The 14,502-nt window shown below is 60.5% G+C and overlaps 1 protein-coding gene across 1 annotated transcript; it reads left to right on the plus strand.

Annotated features, from left to right (window-relative positions):
• The first annotated feature begins 531 nt into the window (after positions 1-531).
• On the plus strand, positions 532-9,564 carry BCAM (basal cell adhesion molecule (Lutheran blood group)). The gene is made up of 15 exons (XM_026482098.4): positions 532-687; positions 2,488-2,609; positions 3,161-3,386; positions 3,470-3,540; positions 3,738-3,834; positions 3,919-4,101; positions 4,518-4,654; positions 5,032-5,188; positions 7,152-7,267; positions 7,375-7,516; positions 7,668-7,804; positions 8,002-8,146; positions 8,236-8,380; positions 8,866-8,983; positions 9,089-9,564. Exons 1-15 carry the CDS (start codon positions 606-608, stop codon positions 9,092-9,094), a joined length of 1,884 nt encoding a protein of 627 aa, XP_026337883.1. The 5' UTR covers positions 532-605; the 3' UTR covers positions 9,095-9,564.
• The last annotated feature ends 4,938 nt before the right edge of the window (positions 9,565-14,502 follow it).

A 14,502-nucleotide genomic window follows, 5' to 3' on the forward strand; every position in this document is an offset into this window, starting at 1 on the left:
TGGGCTGAACTGAGGTTTGAAGACCATTAAATTTAAGAGATTGAACTGATGGGTTCCAGGCCACTGGTCAGACAGGAAAGCAGCCCTAAGCACTGGCTACAGGGGAGGGCCTCACAAGGCATCCAGGGAGAAGCTGTTCCAGGCCACGGATCAAGCTGGGCACCACTGGTTGTACTGGGAGAGGACAGTGCAAGCCACTGGTCACGCCGGGAACCACCGGTTACACTGGGAGAGGCCAGTGCATGCCCTAATGGCCCCCCGGGTCAGTATGAGGGGGAGAGGGTCCACGGCGGCGCGGTGAGGTCCCCGCTCAGGACACTGGTTAGACTGGTCTGTCAGGCCATCGCCAGGGGCACTGGTCAGCCTGAGCCAGGCAGCCCAGGGCTTGGGGGCAGAGGGAGCCCCGCTCCGGGCCGAGCGCTGGGAGGTCCACTCCGGGCAGTGGGAGGTCCTGGCGGGGCGCCCGGGTTTGTGGGGGGACGAAGGGGGGCCGGGAGGGCGGGGCGGGGCGGGGCTGCCAGGGGCGGGGCCTGGTCGCTCCCAGCCCCCGGGGCCGCCGAGCTGCAGCCCGGGCAGTCGCCGCTGCCGCCGCTGCCACCACGAACATGGAGCCCTGGGACGGCCGGGCCCGGGCGCACAGGGCCCCACGGCTACTGGTGCTCGCGCTCCTGCTGGGGGCGCAGCCAGGTATGGCTCGGGCAGGAAGCAGGGCGCGACTGGGGGCGGCCCCTGGGGACCCCGGAAAGGGGAGGGGGAAGAGGCTTTCGTCGACCGAAGGAAGCCAAACCTGGGACCCCCGCGGAAGAGGGATAGGGGAGCATGGGGGATACCCCTCACAATGTGAGACTTGGGGACAGCCAGGCAGAGGGGCTGGGCATCCCGCAGCACCCGAGAAGTCAGCCCCCTCCGCACTCGAGACCAAGGAATGAGGGCCTTCAGCCCCTGGAATCTGGGTCCTGAGACCCCTGCTCCCCCAGACCCAGGAGTCCAGGCCTCCAGTTGCTTCCCCCAGGACACAGGAGACCCAAACCCCAGGGCTTCCCTCGGAAAGGTTCTCAAGTTTTGCGAGGGTCAGGGACCCTGTGGCTAGAATCCAGTGAGTCACGTGCTCTTGAGGGTTCCCCCCAACCTGGATTCAGAGCCCAGACTCTAAAGAACCCAGCTCCCTCATGGAAGGGCTGGAGCACTGGCCCTAGGCAGTGACGATGGGACAAAGTGTTTCCGAGTGACAGTGCCCCCTTCCTGGGGCCCCAGATAAATCCACACACCTGCGTGGTGGTGGGAGGGGAGGAGGCCCAGAGGGGCTGGCAACAGAGGGACAGAGAGATGGGGGAGATTAGGGCACAGAGATCTCTCCTCTCTCCGTCTGTCCTCCTGTCTGTTACTCAGACTAGCCCCAGGCACCAGCCTGGCCCCACACCCCCTCCCCTGGGACAGGCCTGGGCCAGAGGTGGGTGCCTGGGAATCCAGGCCCCTGGCACAAGCATGGTAAATAGTGGGTCCCCAGGGGCAGGGCTGGTCAAGCTAGGCGGGGAAGGGAAGGGAGGTTCTAAGAAGTGAGAGCTGATGCCAGGATGCCAGCCCAGAGGGTGAGAGAGCATGGTTTCCCCAATGGGAACTGCTCTATCTGCCAGGATCCTGGGATGGCAGTCCAGGCCCCTGGCTCCCTTCTGCCTCAGGACCCAGGATCCTGGGCCTCGCCCCTCTCCTATTCGTAGGGGACACACCGTACCCCCTTCCCTGCTCCATCAAAGAGGCAGAGGGGCCAAGGGGCGGGTAGGGGGCTCTGGCGCCAGGCCGGGCAGGTCTAGGCCAGCCTGCCCCTCCCACATTCCTGAAACCTGCCCAGCCCTGTCCCCCCTTACCGCCCCCACACACCCATACTGCAGCTGCAGGCCCAGCCCCAGCCCCCTGACACATGACAAGAGACCCAGGGGCTGAGAGAGATGGAGACAGAGTGCCAGGATGCCAGAGAGGCAGAGACTGTGGACTAGAGATGGAGACCCGGAGGGAGAGACACACAGGCAGAGATGGAGAGATATCCATCCCTGGCACCTAGCCAGGCCCTGCTCAGGGTGCTGGAGGCCAAGGGATGAGCCAGCGCCGGCCCTGCCCTTGAGGGGTGGCTGGTCTAGCGGGAAGCACAAGGACAGGTGCAGTTTCACCCCCAGGAGGATTGGACCGAGGGCCCTACGAGACCCAGGGGAGGAGCCCTTAGTTCTGTGAAGAGAGAGATGTTAAGAAATGCAGAGAAATGGTTTTGCAAGCTCAGAGATGCAGACATGAGAGATGGAGGGAGGCGGGAGCTGGGGCTGAGGGGCTGAACTGTGTCTGAGGGAGGAGGGGGCTGGGGGTCTGGATTCCTGGGTCTGAGGAAGGAGGGGGCTAGGGGTCTGGATTCCTGGGTCTGAGGGAGGGGGGCACTGGAAGCGGGTCCTGGGGGAGAAGGGGCTCAGAGGCAGAGAGAGCTCAGTGGCTCTCCTGCAGGTGCCCAGGCTGAGGAGCCCTCATCTGAGTTCTCCCTGGTGGAGGTGATGAAGGGGGAGCCTGTCGCCCTGAACTGCACCGCCTTGGGGTCCCACGACCATTTTGTGCTGGAGTGGTTCCTGGTGAGTGCTGCAGGCTGGGGCCCAGAGGGTGGCCAAGGGGGCTGGGAGTCAGGGCACTGCAGGGCTGCACACATTCATTCCCTCATCAGAGCCCAAAGGACCAAAGAGCTCCATCCAGCTGCCTTTCCATTTTACAGGTGGGGAAGTTGAGGCCCAGCAAGGGGAAGGACTCTCCAAAGTTCTCTGGTGTCTGGGCACTGAGACTAGAAGGAAGAGCCCCCTTCGGAGCACAGGCTCCTGAGAGAGAACATTCAGAGACAGAAGAGGATATAGCAAGGGGGGGGGGGGTGGAACTAAAGGAAGAGAAAGAAAAGAGGAGGAGATAAGAGGCCTAGGAACAGGGCGGGAGAAGGAGACAGAGAGAAAAGGAGAAACAGGAGCAGAGCAGGATGGAGAACGAGGGACCTAGACAGAGGAGAGCACCCCATGGCCCCGGAACAGGGACCAGACCAGAGGGAGGTGACACGAGGAGAGCGATGACCCGATGACCCGCAGGACAGTGGGGGAAGGCAGGCCGGGCAGCTCCGGCGCTGAGCCCTCCCCGCCCGCAGGCAGACCGCTCTGGGTTCCGCCACCGCCTGGCCTCGGCCGAGTGGCAGGGCTCCGAGCTCCAGGGCCGGGTGCACGACTCCCGGGGCCGCAGCCCCCCCTACCAGCTGGACTCCCGGGGCCGCCTGGTGCTGCCCGAGGCCCAGGTGGGCGACGAGCAGAACTACGTGTGCGTGGTGAGGGTGGGCGCGGCGAGCACCGAGGCCACCACGGAGCTCCGCATGTTCGGTGAGTGTCTGCGGGCGCCCCGGAAGGGGAGGGCAGGTGAGAGCCCGGGAAAGGGGCTCCTGACCGTAATGTCTCCCCCACAGCGAAACCGGAGGCCACGGAGGTCTTCCCCAACAAAGGGATCCTGTCCGTGGTGGATGACTCTACCCAGGAGGTACCTGGGGCCGGACCTCGATTCCAGGGTCCTGGGGGACACGGGGGCGGGGAGGTTTGCGCTCCTGCGTCATGGGGGAGGGCGGGGCTGGGGGGCCCAGGCTCCTATATCTGAGCGAGGAGAAGTTCCGAGGAAAGAGGGGCCCAGGCTTCGGAGTCCTGGGTCAGAGCCCAGGGCCATGCCTGTGTCCATCTCAGATCGCCACCTGCCACAGCCGCAACGGGAACCCCGCCCCCCAGATCACGTGGTACCGGAACGGGCAGCGGCTCAGGGTGCCCATGGAGGTGAACACAGGTGAGCCGCGGCGCGGGGGCCGGCTGGACGGGGATGGGGCTGCGGCGCCCGGAGCTGGCTGACCGCCGCCTCCCTCTCCCCCAGAGGGCTACATGACCAGCCGCACAGTCCGCGAGGCCTCGGGCCTGCAGTCCCTCACCAGCACCCTCTACCTGCGGCTCCGGAAGGCCGACCGGGACGCCAGCTTCCACTGCTCCGTGAGCTACCACCTGCCCACCGGCCGGCGCGGCCGCCTGGACAGCCCCGCCTTCCACCTGACCCTGCACTGTGAGTCCCTGCGGGTCCTGACCTCCCCGACCCTGGACCCTCCGAGCCCGCCCGCGGCCTGCCCAGTCTCCGGAGCGAGCCCCGTGGAGTCTCACGGCTAAACGTGCTCCACACACTCTCACACCGAATGGGGTCCTGGAATCTCACCCTGACCTGTCACCCGCACTGACCTCGGACCCTTGACCTGTACTCTCGGCTCAGCCCCTGACCTCTGGTCCCGGATCTCAGACTAAGTGTGAACTTGAGTTGTGAAAGATACGACCTCTGCCCTTTGACCAACCACAGCCTGCGCGTTTGCTGCGGCCCTGACCTCTTTCCCTCAATCCAGCCCTGCCTTTTACCCTTGACCTGACCTACCCTTGACCCTGATCATGAGTCCAGCCTGAGCCATCTTTTCCTCTTGCACTTTCCCTTAGACCCCACGGAGAACGTGGATTTCTGGGTGGGCAGCCCGTCCACCACCGAGGGCTGGGTACGCGAGGGTGACTCCGTCCAGCTGTTCTGCCGCGGGGACGGCAACCCCAGCATGGAATACGTATTTTTCCGCCTTCAGGTGACTCACCCCATCGTTCCTTTGGAAGTCCTGGTCCCTGACCTCTGATGACATATTGGCCTCCGCCAACTTCTGACCTTTCCCCTGGGTGGTCCCTGGCTCAGCGAGGCACCTGACTGGTGGCCCAAGAGCTAACGGGGCCTCTGAGCCCTGATTTGAGAGAGTCCTAACTTAGTGTGCTACCTGACCTGGGGGACCCCTGACTTAGCAAGGGCCTCTGCCCCGTTCCTTGAGGGGGCCCTGACCCTCGTATGACACTAACTCGGTGACCCCTGACCTACAAGATGCTTGACTCTGACCCGGGTGGCCCCAACCCAGCATGACCCCGCCGGACCAGGGCGGCTCCTGAGCCGGGTTCCTCGTCCCTGGTCACCCAGGACAAGCAGGAGGACGTGCTGAAAACAAATCTTGAGGGGAACTTGACCCTGGAGGGGGTTCAGCGGGGCCAGAGCGGGACCTACGGCTGCAGGGTCGAGGACTACGACGCCGCTGAGGACGCGGTGCTCTCCAAAACCGCCGAGCTGCGCGTGGCCTGTGAGCGTCCCGGGAGAACGGGCAGGGGGCCCCTGGCACCAGCGGCCTCCTCGCCCTCACCCCGCAGCCCCGCCGCCAACCCTTTCTCTCCATTTCTGTGGTCCTTCCTGGTCCGGATGGTCCCCTTCGCCCCCAGGTGCCTGCCCCAGCCCCCTCCAGTCTCCCACACACGAGGCAGCCAGAGAGCTCATTCCAAAGTGCAAACCTGACTTCCCCCCGCTCCAAACCTGCCATGGCTCCCCAGTGCCCCCCGGAGAAAGCCCACATGATCCACCCCAGCCTTCAAGGCCCATCTGGCTGACCATTCTCCCCACCAAGACCTTCTCTTCATCCCAGCCAAGCTCCTCTCCTCATTTCTAGGTCAACCCTCCTGCTTTCTACTTTCCACTTCTAGCCAGTTTCCAGGGTCCCAGTCTTCTAGAAAACCTTAGTCCGCTTGCGCCCGAGCCCTGGGCAAAGGCTCTGTTCCTCCTTGGCACTCCTTCTGCCTCCTTTCCTGGGCCTGGACCCTGTGGCTGGGGTCGGGGAGACATCTGTGAACAAGACAGCCCAGTCCCCACCCTCTCAGAGCTCCCAGCCCAGTCAGAGAGACAGGGGGTAGAGGGTGAACGAGACCCTGAGTAGCGATGGGACATCTACGGGGACTAACACAGAGTGAGGGGGTAAGGGGTGGGCTGGGTGCGTGGGGGCTGTTTTAGACGGAGGATGTTACAGGCTCTGTCCCGTCCCGGGAAGCGGATTCTGACACGGAGCTTTGCAGGCAGGAAGTTTACGGGAAGGGCCTTGGGATCCACGTTCATGGAGGCTGAGGAAGGGAAGGAAGCAGGATCAGGCAGAGACAGAAGACGGGCTGCAAAGTCGCGGTTGGCCCTGCAGGGCACTGGGAAGCTGGCCTTCAAAATCGTCCCCAGTTGGGGCAAGGGGACTGGGCCTTTCTACCCCCACATCAACCAGTCATTGCACGTGGGCCGTGCAGGGAAGGGGGCATGACCTTGAGCGGGGGGCTCTCTGCAGCTGAAGCAGTTCCCAGAGAGGGCCGACAGCTGAGGGCTGACAGCTGACATCCTTCTTAACAGCTGGGGGAATAAATCCTTCAGTGCTGGAGGGGAAAGCTGAGTGTCCACAACAGTGGGTCAGAGGGGCCTCTCTGAGAAGGGGCCATTTGAGTAGGAAACCAAAGATTGGAATCAGAAATGCGAAGAGCCCAAAGAGGAGCTTCTAGGCAGAGAGATCAGGAAGTGCAAAGGCCCTGAGGCAGGACCCAACATGACATACTGGAGAAAAACGGCAAGAGAGTAGGGTAGCAGGAGCTCGGGACAAAGGTGGGGGGACGAGAAGTGAGGTTGAGGAGGGAGGCAGAGGTCAGATCAGGCAGGCTCCTGTAGGCTTTGTCAAGGAATTTGGCCTCTATGCCAGGGGTATCGGGGAACCACTGCGAGATTTTATGCAGAGGGCAGGGCTGACCAGTGTGTGTTTTGAGAAGATCCATCTGGCAGTTCGGTGGGAGAGACTGGAGGGGCCGAGAATCCTGGTCAACAGGGAGACTAGTGAGGCGGTGGCAGCCGTGGTCAGGGCTGTTGGTCCTGGAGGTCAGAGATGGAGAGAGTGGGAGGGTCCGTTTCAGAGGGAGAGCAGACAAACCTGGATGCAAAGATGGGTGATGGGGTTTGGGTGGTAAGTCAGAGAAGGAACACCTCACACGTCCCTGCTCGTGCATTAACTGTGGGCCCAGACATCCACTCTGGGGGAAGGTGCTTTAGTTGGCCCCGGGTTTTGGAGTTAGATTCGGGCTTGAGACTTGGCCTGGGACCGTGGCAAGCTCACGGAGGTGGGGAGAGCCAGAAGGAACACTGACAGGCTCTGCTTATGGTTGTGCATTCATGTTCACCCCCAACAGCCCTGGAGAGCCCCTAACCGCATGGGTGAGGGGCTGGGGAAGGTGACAGTCTGTCCCCCCCTCCAGACCTGGACCCCCTCGAGCTCAGCACCGGGGAGGAGCTTTCCTTACACTTGGGCAACAGCACCACCGTGAACTGCTCCGTGCGAGGGCTGCCCACCCCTGCCCTGCGCTGGACCAAGGTGAGAGGGAAAGGAGCCCTCAGCCCTGGAACCTTCAGCCCGCACCCTCTCCCTTCCCTCGACCCCGCCCTCACACCCACCTGGCCTCCCCCTTCTCTCCCTGCCAGGACTTCGTCCCCCTGGGGAACGGCCCCACCCTCTCGCTGAGCTCCATCACCTTCGACTCGGCGGGCACCTACGTCTGTGAGGCGTCCATGCCCACGGTCCCCCTCCTCAGCCGCACCCAGAGCTTCAACCTGCTGGTCCAAGGTTCGGGCTGGGGCAGGTTTGGGTGGGGACCGAGATGGTGGGGGGACCGGGACAAGCAGCTGGTCCCTCTCTCTGCTATTCCTTTCGCCTCTCTCCCCCTCCTTCCCCTCCTCCGATGGACCTCCTCCTCTTCCCTCCCCCACACCCCCAGGGCCACCTCAGTTAAGCGTGGAGGAGACTCAGCCCCAGACAGAGGGCGGCTGGAGGGAAGGCGAAGAAGTCAGGCTGGTCTGCTCTGCCCGCGGTTACCCGGAGCCCAAACTCAGTTGGAGCCAATTGGGCGGCAGTGTAAGGGACCGTCCTCTCCACCCTGATCCCCGCGGGACCCAGGCACCCTCCCCGAGCCCCTTGGGGGTCCCTGCCCCCCTCACCAGTCCAAGCATTGCACCCTTCCACTTCCTGGGGGACGGGACAGCTTCGCCTCTGCCCTCGCCCTCGCCCCCACCCCCAAGACCAGGGGCTGGCGCTAACCCAAGCCTCCACAGCCAGCAGAGCCGGCCCTCAGAGGGCAGGGGTGGGTGAGCAGCTCCTTGACCCTGAAGGTGACCAGTGCCCTGAGCAGAGAAGGGGTCTCCTGCGAGGCCTCCAATGCCCACGGGAAGAAGCAGCACGTCTTCCACTTCGGCTCTGGTGAGGAGCTGCAGGGGTGGAGAGGAGCCTGCCCGTGGGGCGACAGAGCCCCGCCGGCTGACCCCTCCTCCTCCATCCGGTCCCTGCAGTGGCCCCCCAGACCGCGCAGGCCGGCGTGGCTGTCATGGCCGTGGCCGTGAGCGTAGGCCTCCTGCTGCTTGTCGTTGCTGCCTTCTACTGCATGAGACGCAAGGCTCGCCCCGGCTGCTGCCAGCGGGGGGAAAAGGGGGCTCCGTGAGTGGCCTGCCACCTTGGAAGTGACCTCTGTAACCCTGCCCCATCCCTACACCCACCTCTGACTTCGCCTCCCACCTCAAGCCCAAACCCAGCCCGTGACCAGCCCCAACCGCATCCTGTCCTCCACCCCAAACCCAAATGCATCCCCAGCCCCGACCCCAACCCCAAGCCCATCTCGTTCCCATTCCTTACTCCATTTCCGTCTCCATCTATCCTCTCTGGCTGATCACATGGCCACCCTCCACTCCAATCCGCAGCCACCCCCACACCCATTCCTAGAGCTGACCCCAACTAAGTCACCATCTCCAAGCCCGACAGCATCCTACGCACCCATCCCTAACCCCCACACCATCGCCACTCGCACCCCATCCCCATTCCTCTCCCACCCGACCCCCAAGTCCCTCCTCGTCCCAAACAGCCCCCTCCTCAGTCCCTTCCCCAGGCGTGACCACGTCCCACATGCTGCCTCCCCTCCCCCCCAGGCCACCTGGGGAGCCACAGTTGAGCCACTCGGGGTCAGAGCGGCCTGAGCAGACGGGCCTTCTCATGGGAGGTGCCTCTGGAGGAGGCCGGCATGGCAGCGGGGGCTTCGGAGATGAGGTGGGTGAGGGCCCAGACACCCTGAGGGAGGGGGGAAGCAGTGGGGGTGCGGTGGGACAGCCTCCGAGGGCACAGGCCCAGGCTGACCTCTCCATGTCCTCCCAGTGCTGAGCCCGAGGACCTCCAAGAGGCTCTACTGGACCTGACATCAGAGAATCAGCATCAGATAGCCAGCCCTGCGCACGCCTCCGCCTGCCCCCACCTTCCCTCTTCCCCCTCCGGCCCTCCCTTCCCTTCCTTCCTCTGCAGGCTGGGCAGGGACCTACAGCAGCCACTGCTTGCAGGGAGGGAGGGAGGCTGGGTAGGAGGGGACCTTCCTCCAGGGAATGTGACTCTCCCAGGCCCCAGAATAGCTCCTGGACCCAAGCCCAGGGCCTGGCCCGGGACAGGACGAGGCTCCAAGGCTCTGAGGGTCGGCTGGCCAGGGCGATTTTTACCTCCTGCCTGTATCGCTGGTCCCCCGCCCCACCTGACGTCCTACTGCATAGTCTGACACTGGATCCCCACCCCTGCCCCTCCACCCCCCACCCCGTCATCTGTGGACACTGGAGTCTGGAATAAAGGCTGTCTGTCACATCACACCATGCTGTGGCCAGAGCCTCCTCTGGGGGACGAGAGGAGAAGGGGGTGCAGGTGATGCCCCCTCCCCCCCCTTGCAAGACCTGGGAGAAGTCTGATGTCATGCAGAGAGAAATAAGAGAGCGGAGAGAGACTCTGCTGGCTGAGGGTGGAAGAGAGAGGTGCCAAGGGTCCAGAGGGTGTTAAATGCCTGCGTGGGGGGTGCAGGGCTCTTTCCTTAAGTAAAACCCTCAGTCTTTCTTGCAGAGCCCAAATGCGAATTGAAGCTGCAGGACGGAGGAAAAGCTTTCTTTGAGCTGCAGAGTGGATGGAATTAGGGATGGAGCCGCCCCATCCGAGAAAGGCATGCCTGCCGCTGAGGATTCCCTAGGGAAGGAGGGGTGGCCTGGAGGAACCCACAAAAGGGTTTCCGGGGCAGAAAGGAGTGAGGCCAGTTAGACTTACTGAGGTCAAGGAAGACAGCGATTTGAGAGAGGGATGGGAAAGACGGGGAGATGGGGGGATGGACTGCAGAAGCCCAGAGATGAGAACCCTGGGGTCAGACAGACAGAGATTTGGGGAGAGAGAGGCAGAGACAAATAGGGACAAAAAGAGAAACAACTGGGACTCAGAGGTCACTACAGTCAGCAAGGGAAAGAAAAAAGGCTGAAAGGAGCAGCTGAGAAGCAGGGGGGAGGGTGGTAGGAAGGGGGCCTGTGTGACCTTGGCCAAGTGGCCACCTCCCTGGGCCCAATCACACTTGGGCAGTGGAGGGGCTGCTGTAAGGCGTGTGCGTGCCCAGAGGTCTCTGCACTCAGACCTCGATCTCTGGCAAGTGACTCGGCTTCTCTGTCCTCAGCTTGCTCATCCACACAATGGACAAGGTGGGGCCTGTCACCCTGGGCAAGTGGTGAGCTGCCCTGGGAGAGCCTCCCGGTAGGGGCCGGGCCGTACGCCCAGGGTCCCCAGAGCAGAAGAGCTCACAGCCTGATTAGAAGAGGCTCAAATCCCACTGTTTCTCGAATCGGTTTAAAACAAATGAGAGGGGCACCTGGGTGGCTCAGTCGTTAAGCGTCTGCCTTTGGCTCAGGGCGTGATCCCGGCGTTATGGGATCGAGCCCCGCATCAGGCTCCTCCTCTGGGAGCCTGCTTCTTCCTCTCCCACTCCCCCTGCTTGTGTTCCCTCTCTCTCTGGCTGTCTCTATCTCTGCCGAATAAATAAATATAAAAAAAAAAATGAGAGAAGCCGGAGAAAAGAGAGGGAGCGAGTTAACATACTTAGATCAGTCAGGGCACAAGTGGTCAAGGTCCCCACTGCTTGAGTTTGGGGTACATGTGGCTCTCGGGTCCTTTCTCATCGTGGTGTAGTTCCGATGCCCACAGTGGAGGGTGAACCAGGGAGTTCGGCCCCCCAAAGGCACCAGTGCTGCGGTGGGGGAGGGAATGCTCTTGGCCATGACTGTAGCTGGCTGAAAACGTGCTTGGCAGCCATGGCTTTTAGCTGCATGGCTTGGGCACAGGACTCCGGGAACAGAGCTGGAGTCAGCAGCAGGAAGCACCTCACCGACACATGGACCCTTGGGGCTTACTCGATCCTTCCATCCTTCCCATCTACGTTCAAATCACTCTTAACATGTCTACCAGGAGTTGCTTCTGAAAAATCATTCTTTGTTTCACCTCTCTGCCTCCTTATTCGTGTGGCTTTCTTGCTTTCTATAGGGCAGAAGTGACTATCCTTTTTTTAAAAATACAGCACACACAGGAGAGCCGTTGAGAGAATTTGATAAGATAACCATGGAAAGTGTTTATACAAAGCCTGGCATGGAGCATGTTTTCGGTACATGTTTATTATTAGTAGGTATCATGATCCCAGGAAAATGGAGGGTCAGAGAGAAAAGCTAGATAGGGTCCCTTGGTCCAGGGAAGGGACCAAGTGGAAAGAGATACTCCTGGAAGGACAGACATTGGTGAGGGGGGATCTGGGGAGCTGGGGGGGGTGTGAACAGATGGCAGGGGGAGGGGAGAGAGGGGACCCCCAGGGAAGAAGGGGTTCTCTATGCTCAGCACCTGGTCCCTGAGTTAATGAGGGGAGAGTCCTGGCCTCCCTCCCAGGAGGGCATACATTTCCTTAAGGTCCCTCATCTGCATGGCATCCCGGGCAATTTGCATACAGATGGCAGCCTGTGCCCTCAGTCCAACCCCTCCCACCTTGGCCAAGGGTCTGGGGGCATGGGAAAGGGGGAACCTGCAGGATCTGGGGCTCCAAGATGTAAAAGCAAGTTTGGAGTGCACTACCATTGTTTATCAACCTTCTGTGGCTCCCCGCGGCTCTCAAGAGCACGAGCCACCCTTCACCTGGCATTTAGGACCTAAATGTCGTCTATCACTCACAACCCACCGCTCCCTCTCTCACACACGCACCCATGACTTTACTCTTCCGGGAATGCCCTCCCCCACTGCCCCATTGTCACAAAGCTTGCCTGTCCTTCGAAGCCTGGACATCTTGAAGGATTCTAGGAAGAAGTTTTCACTCCCCTTTCCCTGCCCTGGGGAAAGTTTTAGGAATCTGTGCCTCTTATGGACTCCTGCAGATTCCATTAGTAAGGATATGTTTGGTTGCAAATGACCAAAAAAAAAAAAAAAAAAAAAAAAAGAAGCCAAAAATTTGTGTAAGTCTAAAGGAAAATTATTCACTCATACATCCAGAATGATCAAAGGCTGACTACCTTCAGGCATAGCTGGATCCAGGGGTTCAAATGGTCTCATCAGAAAGCTATCCTCTTCCATTTCACAGCTCTGCTGTCCTCCAACCAGAAGCAGGGCCTTTTTCTCTCAAGTGTCACCCTAGTGCCAGGTTTCTGCCCTACCAGTTTAGCAACCCCCAACAAAAGAGTGTGTCCTGGGAGCCTGGCTGGCTCATTTGGTAGAGCGTGTGACTCTTGATCTCAGGGTTATTGGTTTGAGCCCCACGTTGGGTGTAGAGTTTACTTAAAAAATAAAATCTTTAAAAACAGAGAAAGTGTGTGTGTGTCCCTTTCCTATTCATTCAAGAGGAAGTCTGAAGTCTCAGGGCTAATTCGTATTGGACAGGAATGGGCCCCACCCCCATCCCTGAGCCAATCCCTGTGGCCAGGGGATCAAGTGCTCTGATTGGCCAGGATGGGGTCAGCCTCACTCTGAACCATAAGGACAGAGTATAGGGGATTCCTTGTGGAAAGACTTGGGGGTGGGGGACTGTTGGAAGAAGAAAAAGAGGTTACAGGTTGCCAGGCAGGTAAATACTTGGCACCAACTCCAAAGTTTCATCAGGAAGACTTTGGCCTTGTGCCTGTACCGCGGGGTGGGTGGTTATGGCTGGCTCTTCAGTGAAGTGCCATGGGACTTCTCGACACTGAAGGCTGACTCCTCAGGCATGAGACCCACCCAGGCATTTGTCAACAAACATGGCCGTGTGCAGCCTAATGCATGTCCCCTTCTTCATGTGAAGGGGGCGTTAAACTCCGGCTTACCCTCCTAGGGCTTCCCTCGTGGGATCCACAAAGAACAGCCAGGAAGGCTGAGCTCACTCACTGACAGGCCCAGAAAAGAGCAGGTGCTCTCTTTCTAGAAGAAATCTCCCTGGGGACTGGGCATTTTGTTCAAGGGAGAAAGGGGTGGTGGGGAGGAGGGAGGGGAGGCAAGGATTTTGCAAAGCAAAGGAGTAGCAAAGGGATATAAAACCCAGAGATCCTGGCCATCCAGTGTGGCCCCAGACTGGGGAGAGAAGGACAAAGAGATCACACTATTATGGACCTGTTTGTCCGGCTGGGCCAATACCAGGCTGGTGCCAAGCCTGAGATACACATTATCTGGAGGACACATAGGGTAGAAAGGCTAAGAGTGCAGGCTGCCTGGGTTCAAATCCCCGCTTGCTACTTTCTTGCTGGGAGGCTTGTGGCAAATGACCCTGGGTGTACTTTTCAGTGAAATGGGGATCATGATAATGTCTCCTCCAGTGGATTCTTGTGAGGCAGTAGCTAAGATCCATCAGTCCCGGGTTTGCCGTTTTGTAGCCCTGTTGCGCCAAGTCATTGCATCTCTCTGTGCCTCGGTTCGCTTATCACATAGGGTCCTGTGTGCGCTATTTGAGATAATACTTCCAGTGCACTCAAATGTGTACCCAGCACACAGCAAATACATTTATGAATAGTATCATTACCAAGACTTGAAGGCAGGCCAGTAAGAATCCCTACCACTTGAGACCTTGCCCTTTGGGGAGGAAAGCTCAGGTGTGTGGTGAGCGGGATGGGAGGGCAAGTCTAGGGTGTCCTCTTGCTGGGGCAAGAAGCTCTCAAGCATCTGCCCCCAGTTGGTCGGCACCCTCGCCCTAAAGGGATTTCAGGCGCTCAGGGGCAACCCCCCCTCACCCTCAGCCTCCTGTTTCCCGCCCTCACCCCAACACCCTGGGCGGCCTCACCAGCTCCCCCAGTCAGCCCTAGGAATGTGAAGAGGTAGGTGGGGGTGGGGAGGAGCGGGCGCCGCCGGGGAGAGACAAAGGGGCCGAGTCAGAGCTAGAGACACAAAGACGCGAGGAGGCTGGGAAGATAGAAGTGGGACAAGGACAAGGGGAGGGACCGGCGGAGCCTGGAGGCCCGACCCTAGTCCAGCCCCGCAGGGCCAGCGGAGCGCAGGGGCCGGTCTGTGCCGCCCCCTGGCGGGAGGCCGCGGTAACGAGGAGGTGTGGACCAGATGCAGGAGAGGACAGGGGGATACAGGGAGCGGGAGACACAGAGAACAGAGGCCGTAACAGAGACCTCGAGAGAGACGCAGAGAGAAACGACAGACACCGAGGGACACACATAGAGACAGAGACAGAGTCAAAGGGATGGAAAGAGACACGGGGACCAAGTGACACAGGAACGGTAAGAGAAAGACAAAGAGAGCAGAAAACACAAAGCGACACTGAGACGTGAGGACTGAAG

Source organism: Ursus arctos, unplaced genomic scaffold (assembly GCF_023065955.2).
Source record: "Ursus arctos isolate Adak ecotype North America unplaced genomic scaffold, UrsArc2.0 scaffold_19, whole genome shotgun sequence".
Classification (NCBI taxonomy): domain Eukaryota; kingdom Metazoa; phylum Chordata; class Mammalia; order Carnivora; family Ursidae; genus Ursus; species Ursus arctos.